Source organism: Diceros bicornis, chromosome 17, assembly GCF_020826845.1.
Source record: "Diceros bicornis minor isolate mBicDic1 chromosome 17, mDicBic1.mat.cur, whole genome shotgun sequence".
NCBI classification, from domain to species: domain Eukaryota; kingdom Metazoa; phylum Chordata; class Mammalia; order Perissodactyla; family Rhinocerotidae; genus Diceros; species Diceros bicornis.
The window spans coordinates 49,123,896-49,138,225 of NC_080756.1; the positions used below are offsets into that span (position 1 = coordinate 49,123,896).

Here is a 14,330-nt window from a genome sequence, read left to right on the forward strand (position 1 = left end):
CCAGAACTTCCCCAAAGAGGCATAATCTTTTCAACACAGGCCCCACTCAGAGCCCCAAAAGGATTAAGAAAAGAGAACCCTAAGAATAGGAGACCCCAAGAAGAATCCCAGATACCAATTTGGGGGCCAGAGCTGTGAAGTGAATTCTTTCCAATAATCCATTTGGCACTCAGCCTGGCAGTCCACAAACATGTGTATCAAGGCAAAGTAATGGATTTGCCCTGGGCTCTGCAGGTGACCCTAAAATGCACCCAAATAAGAAATAGATTGTGTCGTGAACTCATGTTCACCTCTAACCCAGATAGAAATGAACCAAGAGGCAAGAGGACCACACTCTCACCCACCCACACCTCCTCCAGGGTGAAATTTAAATACCACAGCTGAAATAGAAACATACACAGAACCACCTTTCCCTTAAATCGGACTGCTTAACACGATGGCTAACCACAAAGGCACACACAGGCACTCCCCTACCTTAGAGAAGCTCCACTTGGCCATTTTACCAAATTTTTCAAGACAGACAAATTCTCAGAAGAGGCGGCTAACGTTAACAGTGACTTGCGCCCCTGGGCCCATCTCTTCCCTCTCTGCTGGAATGAGGCCTTTCAGTGGGGTCTGCATGGCTCTCGGCCTTTTTTCCTTATTGCATTTTTAAGGTTCCTCTCCCTCTGAGGCCTTGTCCCACCTATCTCCAAGCAGAGCAAGCTGCCTTGCCCCCAGAGGATGATAAATAAACATCCTGCCATTGATGCCAGTGGCTCCTTGCTCATTTTCCAGGGTAGGCAGCTTAGAAAAGCCGAGGTGCCAGGAAGGGTGGGAGCATGTATACGAACGGGTGCCCTACTTGAGATGTAACTGAACACCTAGGTCCCTCTGCCCAGCTCCCTGCCTGTCTGGGTGCAAGTTAAAGATACCCTTACAGCGTGCTGAAAAAGATTAGAGGATCATCACTCCAGCCTTGCTGTACTCGCCAACATTCCCCCTGGATTCCATCGTGTTCAAAAGCTGTGTCTGACCTGCAGCTGACTTCTGCCTGCAGAGAAGCGCACCCTCACCACCTAACTCACAGCCCTGCCAAAGCACAGGGCCTCAGAGATGCAAAAAAGCAGAATGCGAAATTCAGAAAGCGGGCCTGTGTTTCTCTGGTTCTCTGAGGGTATAGACTCTTACCTTTCCAACTGGTATGGTCTCTCCTTCCACCTCACCCTAAAGTATTCGAGTCAGCAGACTAGGGGAAGGAGTAAATGGCACAAAGTCAAATAAGGAGCTGGCAGCTTTCCAGGGGATCTGCAATGTAGTCAGCCAAATCAGGTCATTCAGGTCTCCAAGTCGGGGAGAAAAGGAGACTTACCCTGACCGAGGATCTAAGTTACTCAGATTTCATCCTCAAATGACAACTCTCCCACCTGGTTCACCTCACTTCGAATATAGACCAGATCAAAGGGTGCCAAGAGAGGGTGACTCCCAACCTGCTGTCCCCACCCATCACTGGCCATTACTGTCAAGACCGATGAGTCAGGACAGCCTGAGTGTCTACACTGCAAAGCACTAGTCAAGCGAAATCATGACACGGATTTTTTAAATCTCCCAGATCGCAAGTCAAAAGGACGGCACAGCAGCTGCAAAATGCACTAGGGGTCCAATCCTTCAGATTTTCCATTTCCCAAAACCAGATGTGCCAACTCTGTGGCAGAATGTTGAGCACGAGCACACAACGAGGCCCAAAGAAAAGAGAACTCACTTCTGCCCTTTGGGTGCCCGGCCCATGATTATCAATCTATACAGGAAAATACGTGGCTGAGTCAGGAGACACTACAGTGTGGTCTGCTCTGGCAGGAGTCTGATGTGGTGGTCAAGGATAGTCTGGGAAAGACAAATGGTCTAGAAGTAACAGTGAATAATGGAGGAACCAGTGCTGAGAGACGCTTCCTTCCCTCATCTGAGCTCCTCAAAGCAGGCAAGAAAAGAGCTTAGCAAACTCCCACTCCCCTTTTTATCAAGTCTCTACTACACTGCCTCCTGCCCACTCCAGTGCGGATCTATTTCTCTGAGTATTAATCATTAGGCTTGGAACAATACTAATTCTAAATTGTCTCTTGACCTGGATTTGTTAGAGACCCCAGCACTGTTCCGGGTTACACCTGCAGCAAGGCGGCTGATCTGAGCCCTCCCTCTTTCTTTCTCATCTCTCAGCAGCCCCACGACTTCAGCTGCCACACCTAGACCCACACTTTCACTAGGGAACAAGGAAAGTGTTAGGGAAACGGGTAACTTCAGAGACAAACAGGCTGCTCGTTGGGGTTTGATTGTTTTTTATACGAAGCTGATTTCTATCTGTAGCTCATTTCTTCCAGAAAATACTTTACAGTCAGCATCTCATCTCTAGTTACTGCTTCCTCACATATAGGGGATGTGAGTGAAGCAGGGATTACTGACTTCATTATACAGATAAGTCTTCAGAAAGATAAAATTACACGGTCCGTCATACCCCACTGGAGAGGGTACCAGGCAGCTGAGAAGAAAATCACAAACTTTCACTTGTGTTTTCCAGGAGGAGCGCAGAGGAACAGTTTCTCTCCAAACTGAAGCTCTTTCTTCAACAGTCTGAAAGTGCCCACACCCACTTCACGGGGTCGGTGGAAGAGGCAGCTGACATTCTCCCAACGATTCCTCAAAAAAAGGTCATTTTCCGGTCTGTATTTCATCTTCTCATTGTACATACACATACAAAGGAGAACTTAGGAACGCATTTTAAGTCCATAGCATAGAGAATACAGCTGCTGAAAAGAGATACTTCAGTCCCTTAACATCTACTAAAAACAAAGGTTCTCTCATGCCCCAAAGTAACAAATTTGGCTTTTTCAAACTCTTCTCTGTAAAGGTCCACTAAGAGCCATCTACTCCCTGCTCTTGAAACTGGAAATTCACCACCCCACAGCAAACAGTGTCTGTTCTGTGGTCAGACAGACATGGAACTGCCGGTTAAACAAAAGCAGACTAAAGAATTGATGTTCTCTTTCAAGTCTCGCCCCAGTCGCAAATAATAAGCAACTGTATGAACCAGCGGATCCCTGAATAGGTTCAAATACTTGAGTGCTGAGTAATAATGTTAGTTAGAGTCACTGTACAGTACGTCCAGGCTTAGGTTTTTTTCCTTTTCTTTCATCTCTGGAAACATTCAGAACCATACCAGCTATTCCCTCAAAACTTGACTGTAAGATGCAAAAGGCATTTGTTATTATCATGTAATTGCAGTTGGCTCATCTCTCATGTTGTTGAGGCTTGTATTCAATTAAAGCTAAAATAAGAGCTTTGCTGAACGCTGACTGAGTGACCCCAGCCCTGCGAGAAACTCAATGGGACAGTGACAAGAGCAATTGCTGGGACTTTCAGCCAACTCGGGAGGCCTAGATTTTAGTCTAGGCAGTGCCACGAACCAGTCACGGGAGCTTGAGCAAGACCATTCACATCTCTGGCCTCTGTATTCTCCACTGTATAATGTAGGCACAGACCAGAAAATCTGTAGCCCCTTCTAGATCCATATGATGTGGAGGATCTATAAAGGGGAAGAAGAACTAGTCTTTTTTTAACAGTGTAAGGTACTGCATTAGGCAATTTACATATCCCAACAGCCCTAAGAAACATGTATTTTCATTACTACTTCAGATGAGTTTAATAGGTTCAAGATTAAGATGAATAAGTTCAAGTTCAAGAAGCAGGATTCACATTCAGGACTGTCTACTCCAGTGTCTGCTCTCTTCCCCTAGAAGCGCTCCATGGTATGGCAATGACTGGACCCCTCTTCTCAGCAATTTACAATCCCCTTAAGAGAAATCGACTGTACAGAAAAGAACCAGGGGCCGGCCCCGTGGCTTAGCGGTTAAGTGCGTGCGCTCCACTACTGGTGGCCCAGGTTCGAATCCCGGGCGCGCACCGACACACCGCTTCTCCGGCCATGCTGAGGCCGCGTCCCACACACAGCAACTAGAAGGATGTGCAACTATGACATACAACCATCTACTGGGGCTTTGGGGAAAAAAAGGGAGGAGGATTGGCAACAGATGTTAGCTCAGAGCCAGTCTTCCTCAGCAAAAAGAGGAGGATTAGCATGGAATGTTAGCTCAGGGCTGATCTCCTCACCAAAAAAAAAAAAGACAAAAGAACCAAAGAACAACATCAGACAGAATGAAACGCAAATCAAAATCTGAAGCAGAGGTAATTGGAACTACATTGTGGCAACACTTACATCATTGAGCATGTTCACTCACAGCGCGCACACCAGCAGGGCGACGTGTCCTTTTCAGGTCATTCAGGAAATGAGATCGTCTTCTGTATGTCTGACTCCCACACACAAAGGGAAAATACCCCCGAGGAGCACACAAGGTCTGGTGAGCGTGCACATTTATTGGATAGCTCTTTCCTGTCTTTGCTGGGAAGTAAAGTGTTTTTCATAAGTCATTTGTCCAGATAACTGAAGCATGGCCTTTTAAAACTTAACATTATTTTTATGCCAACCATTTTTGTTGGATAGCTTTCCAAAATGCATTGCATTATTTCCTCACTTCCTAAATCTCATAATTTAAAGTTTTTCTTTAACTTGGAAGTCATAATTACGATCATTAATATCATCAGTCATTGTGTAGTGCCACAGACAGGGGTTTAACTCTTTCTATATGAGTCCTCATGAGGAAGTAATGTTTTCTGAATTCTTGTCTGCTTTTTACCCATTTTCCTCTGCCACAGCGTTAGAGGGACATGGCCCTAGGACAGATGAGCAGTGTGATCTCCGGCACGATATTTAAATGCCACAAGACTCAGTTTCCTCATCTGCTTCATGAGAATTGGGGACTATGCTTTCTTAATCCCCTCTTAGTACCTCCACACCACAGCTCTCTCTGCTGCCTTCCCTCTATCTGCTAGGAAGACATGCTTCATGAAAGCTGCTCGAATCCAGAAATTTATGAAGTCAGATAGCCAAAATTCTCTCTTCATTCAAGTAAATTAGAACAAGGCCAGTAGGGTCAGGCTATCAAGAGAGAGGAAAAGAAAAAAGATTATTCCTTTGGTCGTGGGGGACAAATCAGGGAATACCTGCAAAGACTTCAAATAGATTCCTAGAAAATACAGTTTTAAAGATGTACATGAAGGATGATTTAAAGAAAACACTGTGCTTATGAATTGTTTAAAAAGTTGTGGAAGGAAAAGAGACTAAATGATGCAGACAAAGGTGTCTAGCACCAATGCTGGGCAGGATGAGAGGACACAGCCTCAGCCTGTCACCCACTTAAGAAGGCGTGTCAGGGAGTGGGGGAAAGAAGAGAAAAGCAGAGAAGGAAAAGAAAGGTTCTGAGGAAAACATGAAGGGCCCAAAATGAAACCCATCAAAAGGCAAAATATCACTAGAGAATGTCAAGGATTGGTGTAAAAATGGAAGATCTGGACATTCATTCCGAGGTGGGTGCCTCAGTGTGACCATCTGGTCACCCCCACTACGAGAGGAACAGCGAGAAGAACAACCTACCTTCCGAGGGGACCAAAGAGGGAAGGAAATTCAGGACCTGAGTAAACACCTCTGCCCGCTCTACTCCTGCCTCTCGTCTCGGCTTATGTGAAGCTCCACCAATGCCCCATCACGCTTAGCTTCCTCATTTTCTTCACAAAGATGGCTGTACCTGAGATTAATGTCACGGAAAATACTTTGGAATTATAGTCCTATGAGGTAGATCCTAGCCCCAGCTTTGCCACGTACAGCCTGAGAGATCTTAGGCCAGTGCATCGCCTAACTGCGCAGGGCTTCAGGTTCCTCATTTGTAAAGTGGGGTGAAAAAGTGCACCCCCGAGAGAGTTATGAAGGGTAAATGAAATAACGTAGATAAAACACTTAGCACAAGGAGCACCACGCAGCAGCGTTCAATAAATGACGGTGGTGATGAGGAGGAGGAGGAAAAGAAGAGGAGGAAATGTAGGAGCAATGACCACTAAGACAGCAGACAACATCTTTAATTACACAGAATTTATAAAGCTCCCAAAATGCAAGTGTTCCACAGCTTTCCATAGGCATAGCCCACAGGACTGAGTGAGCAGTTATGCTCATCTGGGAGTCCACACTGAAACACAGGCTCATGCCTTCCTTAGTCAACCCCACCTCCACTCTCTCAAGATTCCAGATCATTTAGACAAAGACCAGGCTGAACTGTATATTTTCACTATCTAAGAAGAAAGGGTGATCAAGCAAATTAACAGAGCAAGCAGTATATCTGTGGTGATATTTCGACACTGAAGAGACAGTTGCAAGCACACAGTAGCTCTCATGCCTACCCAACAGATGATGTGGCACACAAGCCATTTTTGCCTATTCATCGAGGCTCACCCTGAAATGTCCCAGTAAGCAACACTTTATTAGTCTGGTTCCTGTATGTTCAGAAATCAATAAAAAATGTGTTTCTAATAGGCTATAATTCTAACTTCTCACTAATTTGGTCTAGTCTCTCCTCAAATACTAGGTTTGGCAGCAAACAGTCTTTAAGCTGGGCCCCTTTTGGCGTGGGAACGTGGAGTAAACTCATACTCATTCTACTCAACAAATACACACAGAGATTGGTTTCTTACACACATCTAACAACAAAAACAGCCGTGAAGGACTCTGCCAGAAAACAAACTCCAGTGCGTTTTCTCAAGTAGCTTTCACAGAGAAAAATCTGTCATTTGTATACGCCACACCCCAGGGGGCTTCATTTGACACCGATTCACTCAGCTGGAAGATCCATACCAAAGGGAAACTTTTGAAAAATCAGTAAGAGAAGGCAACTGCTCAAGTCAGTCCCAACATCCCTTGCCCCCAACCTTCCTCAGTGCGAGTAAATGCAGCTTAAGTCAGATTTACAGAATTTGTTTTAGTTCTACCTTGCTCTGGTGTTCATATTTGGGGTATTTTTTCCCTTGACTTACCTATGCTAAGGAGGGAAGCTACGTCTTTAGGACCAGCTGCCATGTTTTTAGCAGATGCCATTGGAAACAGGGAGCTTACTATACATAAATTAAGGTGTAAGTTTGGCTGCCCCTGGATAAAGAGCCTATGGCCCACTCGAGGATTTCTCAGAAAAGGCCCTGATGACGGGCCCAGTGCCCTCAGCCCAAAGCAGAAGTACCAGGCCCTCACACACTATAAAGAAGTATTGCTACATCCTACCCATCCCATCTTGGGTGTATATCCAAGGAACTCAAAGCAGGATCTTGAAGAGGTATTTGCACACCCATGTCCACCACAGCATTATTCACAACAGCCATGAGAGGGAAATAACCCAAACGTTCATTGACAGATGAATGGATAAAGAAAATGTAGCACATACATAAAACGCAGGCTTAAAAAAAGAAGGCAATCCTGTCACATGCTACAATGTGGATGCTAAGTGAAATAAAATAATGTATGACTCTACTCACATGAAGTACCTAAAGTAGTCAAAAATCATAGAAACAGAACATAGAAAGGTGGTTACCAAGGGCTGGGAGGAGGGAAGAAGGGAAATTAGTCTTCAGTGGGTATAGAGTTTCAGTGTTGCAAGATGGAAAAGTTCTAGAGATCTGTTGCACAACAGTGTGAATACACTTAATACTACTGAACTGTATACTTAAAAACAGTTAAGAGGGTAAATATAATGTTACGTGTTTTTTACCATAATAAAAAAAATTATTGCTGCAAATAGTGGTACAAATACAAGTCCATCAAGCCCTCCTTCCCTCATCCCCTACTCCTACTACTTCCTCTTCTCACATCTAACAATATATCCTCTCGGCCCAATGCTCCCACACACACCATCTTCCTTGGCACATACCTCCGTGCCCTCACACCAGCTGGCTTGTGATTAAAATGGACAAGCTAGGAAGTGCCAGAGAGAGCACAGCCTATTGTATCGAATTTCCTGGGCCTTTTATAGGGATGCACCAGGACCCTAGCAAATGCGGTGCAGTGGCCTGAGAACCAGGAGGCCTGTGTTGCTCTAAACCAGGTTCAGTCATCGATCGGCTGAAGCAAACCATTCAGCTCTCTGGACTTCCTCTGTATAAAAATAGGAGGTTGACCCAGGTGATCTCTGAGGTCTTTCAACTCTGAAAGTCTAAAAGTTCCCTGATTCCACTGTCAAAGCAACTGGCCTGCTAATCTGAATCTCCTCAAGTGATTCCTCAAGCCCCTTTGTTGTATCTTGTACTCAATTCCCTTTCTTGTTTATTTAGACACAAAAGCAGTTTTTGGTAATTTTATCAAAATAATAAAACATTATTATACCAAAATTCTACAGATAATAATATTTGGACAGACACCCAGGGAGTGTTCCAGCCTCCCTGAGACAGCAGAGTGGCCCTATTAAATACTTCATGCAAGCTAGTGGATGACGGCGTTAAGTCATCGAGGTACACAGGGACAGACAGAGGAGAGGGCACTGATTTCGTCCTGTGCCTCACTTCAGATCAGCAAACATTACTGAGAAACACTGCTGTGCCAGGTGCCAAGCTAGGCACTAGGACACAAAGATCATCATCACTAAACCCACGGAGCTCAGAGTCCAGGAGGGGAAAGGCAGAGAGTTTCCCAGTTAGCAGCAAAAAAAAGAGAGTTCGTTCTGCTGGGAAAGCCCACCAGTATGGAGGGAAGGGCCCAATACGACCAATACAGGGGGCAGGGACGGGACCAGGGAAGTTATGCGCCGAGTTTTTGTAATCTGGAGAGCCCTGGCCGACTACAGCGCGGTGCCAAGCCTCCCGAAAAACTGTGTCTGCTGGGCCATAACCACTTTCCGCTGCAACTTGGCTGAACTTAAAACCGAACAGGTGACTTGAAGGTGAAGGCTGATGATGGAAAAGACAGCCTCTTCCTTCCTCCTGTGACCAGCACAGTCAGCCACACAATCCTCTGAGAAAAATAATTTGACTTTTTATGTGTTACTTGACCCTGTCCTTACTTTTAAACAACTCCAAATGGTCAGGAATAAAAGCATGTCAACTCCCACAATGACAGTGCCACTCACTACACACAAGGGGCAGCCCGGTGCACAGAAACAGTGGGGTTCGGAGATAGTTTGGGTGACCTTGGGCTATCAACCTGTCTTCTACTGCAAAATGTGTGTCTGATATTAACTTCCCTAGGTGATGGAAACATGCTTATAAAGCACAAAAGAAATATAAAAGCCATTAGCAGGCATTCATTGTCAACCGCCACCACATAAGTGATACATACTAAGGTGTCACTGATTAACTGATACAGAAACTTTCACCTTGGAAATTCCACCTAAATCATACACTACTCTTTTCTAGCAGAACAGACACTGCTCAGAAGTAAACAAAGCACTTCCCTCTGTGGCTGCCTCTGGTCGGGCTCCTCTGTGCTCCGCCACACCAGCTGCCGAGGAATTTGCTGCCTGCTGACCAGCTGCTTATAAGCAATGAGAGCGAGTGAGGAAGGTTTCAGGAGTGGAGAGGAGGAGTGAGGGCAATCTGTCCACACAGAGAGCCTTCCACGTCACATGTCTTCAGTACATCAGAATCATCAGCTCATCTTTGAAAGCTCTGACATTCATCTCCATTCCACAGAAAAGTTTATTGTTTACTGGACTCTACAAGCAATCCCAGTACTTGCTTGTGGGTTAGCAACAAACAGTTTTTATTTTGCAGTCACTGTACCACATCCCAAGGACTCAATGAAACACCACACACATCACCAGAACATTTTCAGATGACCTGGAATAATCCCAGTCCTTGATCTCCTGCGCATATTATTGGGACATTGTGAATTAAACAAACTCCGTGGAAAAATACACTTCACATATGTGCCCCTAAACATACACACAGTCTAAGTCGACAGTCATATACTGTTTCCATAAAGAACAATTCAAAATAAAAGTGCTCCTTTCTTCACTAGCGAAGAACACTAAATCTACTTTAATTACATAGAAATACACAGTTGTGAAAAGAGGCACCTAAAAAGAACTGAGAGGGTAAGCAATAAGGAAAAAAATAATATGCAAACTATGCATGTGATTTTTATGTCACATTTGAGAAAGTGTTTTGTTCGGGTTTGAGACTGATTCCGTGTGTGTGTGTAAGGAAAGGGGTGGCTGTACTCTTTTCCCACTAGAGTACAATGAAACCAGCCACTCGGCAGCACTTCTGCCAGCTGCACACAGACATAAGCCCATCAGAACAGTGGGGATACGCAGACTCCTTAGAAGAGGTATAAAAAAAAAGTCACAGAAAGGATTGCTTTTTGCTGTTTTCAGCTAAAATTTCCCCTAAAATTACTGCCCCATAGTTGATCCAGGTTTTCCTGATGTCAGATCTATTGCCACCCAGCTAAATACAATTTACTGATTTAATACCCTATTATTTAGTTACCTCTGTTCATGTTACGAAGTGTCAAACAGATTATCCATACTGTAGGATTTTCCTGAACTTGTTCGTTGTAGAATCTAATTTATACAGCAAAAGAAACTGGAGTATCAAAGTACCCTAAGATCTTCACTCTGACACCCCCTCCACCACAGACATACTGCTACCCCTAGATATGTACAAACACAGAAGCCGGAAAGTTCCATTCGGCGTTTTTGTTAGGCAAAAACAAAGAAACCCAACCCACCTTTTCCTGATAAGAAACACTAAAATCTGAGTATAACTACGAAAACCTAGTAACCAAATATGATAAAATACTGTTTCCTCTAAACAGATCCAAATGGAAAAGCAGTGTTAAAACAGGAAAGGTTTCTCTCATTCCTCACAGATGAAGAAAACAGGTTACTTGTGCATTGTTTCTGCAGTGTCCACTCGATGAACACATATTAAAGGGGCCAAGCCCCAAACAAACTTCGGCAGCTTCAGCCCCTCACTGAAGCAGGAGGCTTTTCCATCTGGGTACTGACGAAACAGTGAATCGAATCAAGTGCACAATAAACGCAGCGATGGGAAAAATAAATGGGGGAGATGGACACATCGTTCTGCCTCCTCACGGTGGCAAACTTTACAACAACTTTTTAGAAGCAACAAACCAAAGCACCGCCAGCCTTTATAGATTATATATGTACATGCACACACGCAACTGCTTGGACGCCAAGTACTGCGTTTGCAAGCATCCACCATCCCGCCTTTACAGTACTGCAAAACACGTCCAGAAAGCCGGGAGATTTCTAGTCTTAGATATCCTCTCCGCACTGTCAAACAGGGAAGGTCATTTCGCCTGGTCACTTAGATAATTCTCTCTCCCTGCATCAGTAGAGTTTTCTACTTTGGGATTGCTCAACTTTCATATGCATCGGAGTAAAATAACCATTCAGCAACTTTATTCACCTTGGTTTAAAAAAAAAGGGAGAGAAAGAAATTCATTGTGCAATGCCCAGGAAAAGCTGACACCAGGACTGTCTCTCCGGCAAGAGCTTGCAATTACAGTCAGAGGAGGGGGGAAATCTCGTCTGATAAGACCCAGGGAGTCCTTAAAACAAGAAACGATGGGGGCTGGAGAACTTTTTTTCTAAGAAGACCACCCCTCGGGAACAAAAGTTACATTTCAGTCACATTTTGGGAGTAGGAGTAGGGAGCAGGTTTTTTAAAAAGCGCACTAATTACGGGGGTGTTTTACTGTTCCAGAGACCACTCGGGTTCCCTGACCAACTGTGACAGGCATTTCATTGTCAAAAGGAAAGGGGGTGGAGTGGGGGCCAAGGAGCCGATAGGGGGCTCAACGTGGGGGGGAGTAGCAAGGTTACGCTAAAGGGTACAGCAGCCGCCGGGAGCTGCATTTCCTTCCCTGGCGCCCCAAATAATTTACTGCGAACCGAGCGACTGCAACAGCCCCCTCTGAAGAGCCCAGAACGACTGCCCCGGCCGGTGCAGCGCAAGGTTTTCGAGCACGGAGAGGGAGGGGGAGAAGATCTTTACCTTAATGCTACACTGAGCAGGAGTCTCAGACATGTCTCACAGCGAGAGAGATCAGGAAGTTCTCAGTTTTTTTCCACTTTCCTTTCCTCTCCCCAACCCAGAAACGCTCCACGGCCAGCCGGACGCGGTCATTTAAGAAGTTTCTTCCAGCATCTCTCCCGGCAGCCGCCCCGGGGGTCTGCGAGCGCGCGGGGCGGGGCGGGGCGGCCGGCGGAGTTGGGCGCGCGGGGCGGCGGGGGCGTGGGAGCCGGGCCCGAGCGCGGCGGCGGGGTCTGCAGGTCGCGGCGCGGCGCGGCGACCCGGGGCGCAGGCCGGCCGGCCTCCCGCTCTCTCCTCCCACCCGCGGCCGGCGCCCCCGCCCCCCGCCCTCCCGCCGCTCTCCCTCGCTCTCTCGAATGTTTTCCTTCCTGGAAGAGAGAAACTGAAAGGCAGAACTGAGAAAGCTCTCTGCTCATTGATCTTGAGAGTTTCAGTGCAGAAACTGACGTGAATTCCCAGCACTGAGCTCTGCCTCTTAAAGGAGCCACCAGGAAATAAAAGCTCGGGTTACAGCCCGGCATCGGGGAAATAAAAGCCGGGCGGGGGGAGGGGCGGCGGCGGCGGGAGCGCGGGCGGAGGAAACCCGGGGGAGCGGGGCCGCGCGAGGCCGCGGCTGCTACCGGGGCGGGCGGCGCAGCCCACCGCAGCGCGGCCCCCGCGCGGCCCCGCTCCCCCCGCCGCCAGCCCTCCGCCGGCCCGGAGCGGGGCTTCCGAAGCTCGGCCCAACGATCGCCTCGCTCAAGGAAGACACGATTAAAAAACGTTACACTGGGGCCCCAGACACCACAGAACAGGTTTTATTAAACGCCCCCCACCTTCCCCAGCTCCCTCTCCTAGATGCATTGAAATGCACAAGGTGTTTGGGTTTTTTCCCCTAAGCGCAGACGCAGTGAAAATAATTGTATACGAAGGGACATTCCGGTAAGGACACGGAATCCAAAGGAGGAAATAAAACAATAGCCTTTGTTCTGCTTCTCGACCGCTGCCTCTTTAAGAGAATCCACCAGGAAATGGGAGATCGGGTTACAGCCTGCACACCGGGAAATGTGGGGAGAGCGAGCGCCCGAGCGCGACGCCCGAGACAAAGCCGGGCCGCCGCGCCGCAGACGCAGGGGGACGCCCGGGTGGGGGGATTCCCCGCGAAGGTGGGCGCCCCGAAACGAGCCGGCGCCGCGCGCGCCAGCTGGGGGATGCGGCCGCCGCAGGCGCTTCCCCGGCGGAGCACGCGATCTGGGGAAGGGAAGGCTGCTGGGCAGTTATCAAAAGCAGTTGGGTTCCTTTTCCTGACCCCGCTTCCTCCCGGTTTCGAAATCCGCTGTCCATTTAAAGAAATAGCGGCTGCTACCAACCGAAATAGGTGACTCGACTACAAAGTTGACGGGACGTGTTCCTGAAGATAACACCCCTCCCCAGGACCGCTTCTCTGAAGTCGTCACTGGCCGGTTGGATGACCCTGGGATCCTGCCAGGGGAGGAATCTTTGCTTGGAAAAACAATTGAAGGGAAGTGAAAGCCTGTGGGGCTGAGGGTTCTAGCCTTGAGTACATATGGTCTGATCACTCTATTATTTTTATTGTTATTTATAGTCTTTTAAAATGCTCTGCGGAAGACTGAGAACATTATAATTATGTTTAAATTCTAAACCTTGCTAATACATACATAGGAGTTTAATGTATGGACGTGTATTATATTACAAATATATAAATACATATGTGTAAATATAATGTGTATAAATTCACATTATATTTACAACGTAATGTATACATTATATACATATATACAATATGTATATATAGAGAGAGAGACCAGGACAGATTTCCCAGATCCTCTCCATCCTACCCTAGGATTTTTCCTACCCGCTTTCCTTCACCTCTCCACATAATAAAATGTGTTCAGACTGTTTCACACGCTCATCAGAAGAACACTCTGAACCAGAATTTATTAAAGGGGTTGGGATGGGAAAGAGTCTTGTTGCTGGGAAGGTGGGAATAACGGGTTTTTGTGAGCCTACAGGGACCTCAGCAGTTTGTCACCTGGCAGTCCTGTCCTCTCCAAGAGATCTCAAGTCCACACCAACTCCTCTGCTTTGGACCACCTGCTGCACGCCCCCCCACCCCCAACAATTATCTGTCTTTGATCCCTGGACTGCTGTTGCAGACATTAGTTCTGATGTCCCATTGCTGGGTTAAATCCTATAAACCTCTCTGTCACTTACTTATCTATATGATCTTTGGCAACACACTTAGTTTCTGTACAAGGAGGGTGGGCTGAGTGTGGGGAATAGTATCTATCTCATAGGATTCTTGTGAGTATTAAATGAGCAAATATATATAAAGTACTTTGTTACCTGAGTGCTTCCTACGTATGATATGT

General features: G+C 46.6%; 1 protein-coding gene across 4 annotated transcripts in view; it reads right to left on the reverse strand.

Moving 5' to 3' along the window:
• ETV6 (ETS variant transcription factor 6) overlaps positions 1-12,240 on the reverse strand; it is a 219,602-nt gene extending 207,362 nt beyond the window's left edge. For 3 of the 4 annotated variants that reach the window (XM_058558751.1, XM_058558748.1, XM_058558747.1), the window contains exon 1: positions 11,920-12,238. Coding sequence is in view for 3 of the 4 variants with exons in the window: in XM_058558748.1 (XP_058414731.1) it covers positions 11,920-11,952 (33 nt within the window). In the remaining variant the exon portion in view is untranslated. Of the gene's footprint in view, positions 1-11,919 lie in introns of all 4 variants that reach the window. The other variant, XM_058558750.1, reaches the window with a different exon arrangement.
• Positions 12,241-14,330: the final 2,090 nt, after the last annotated feature.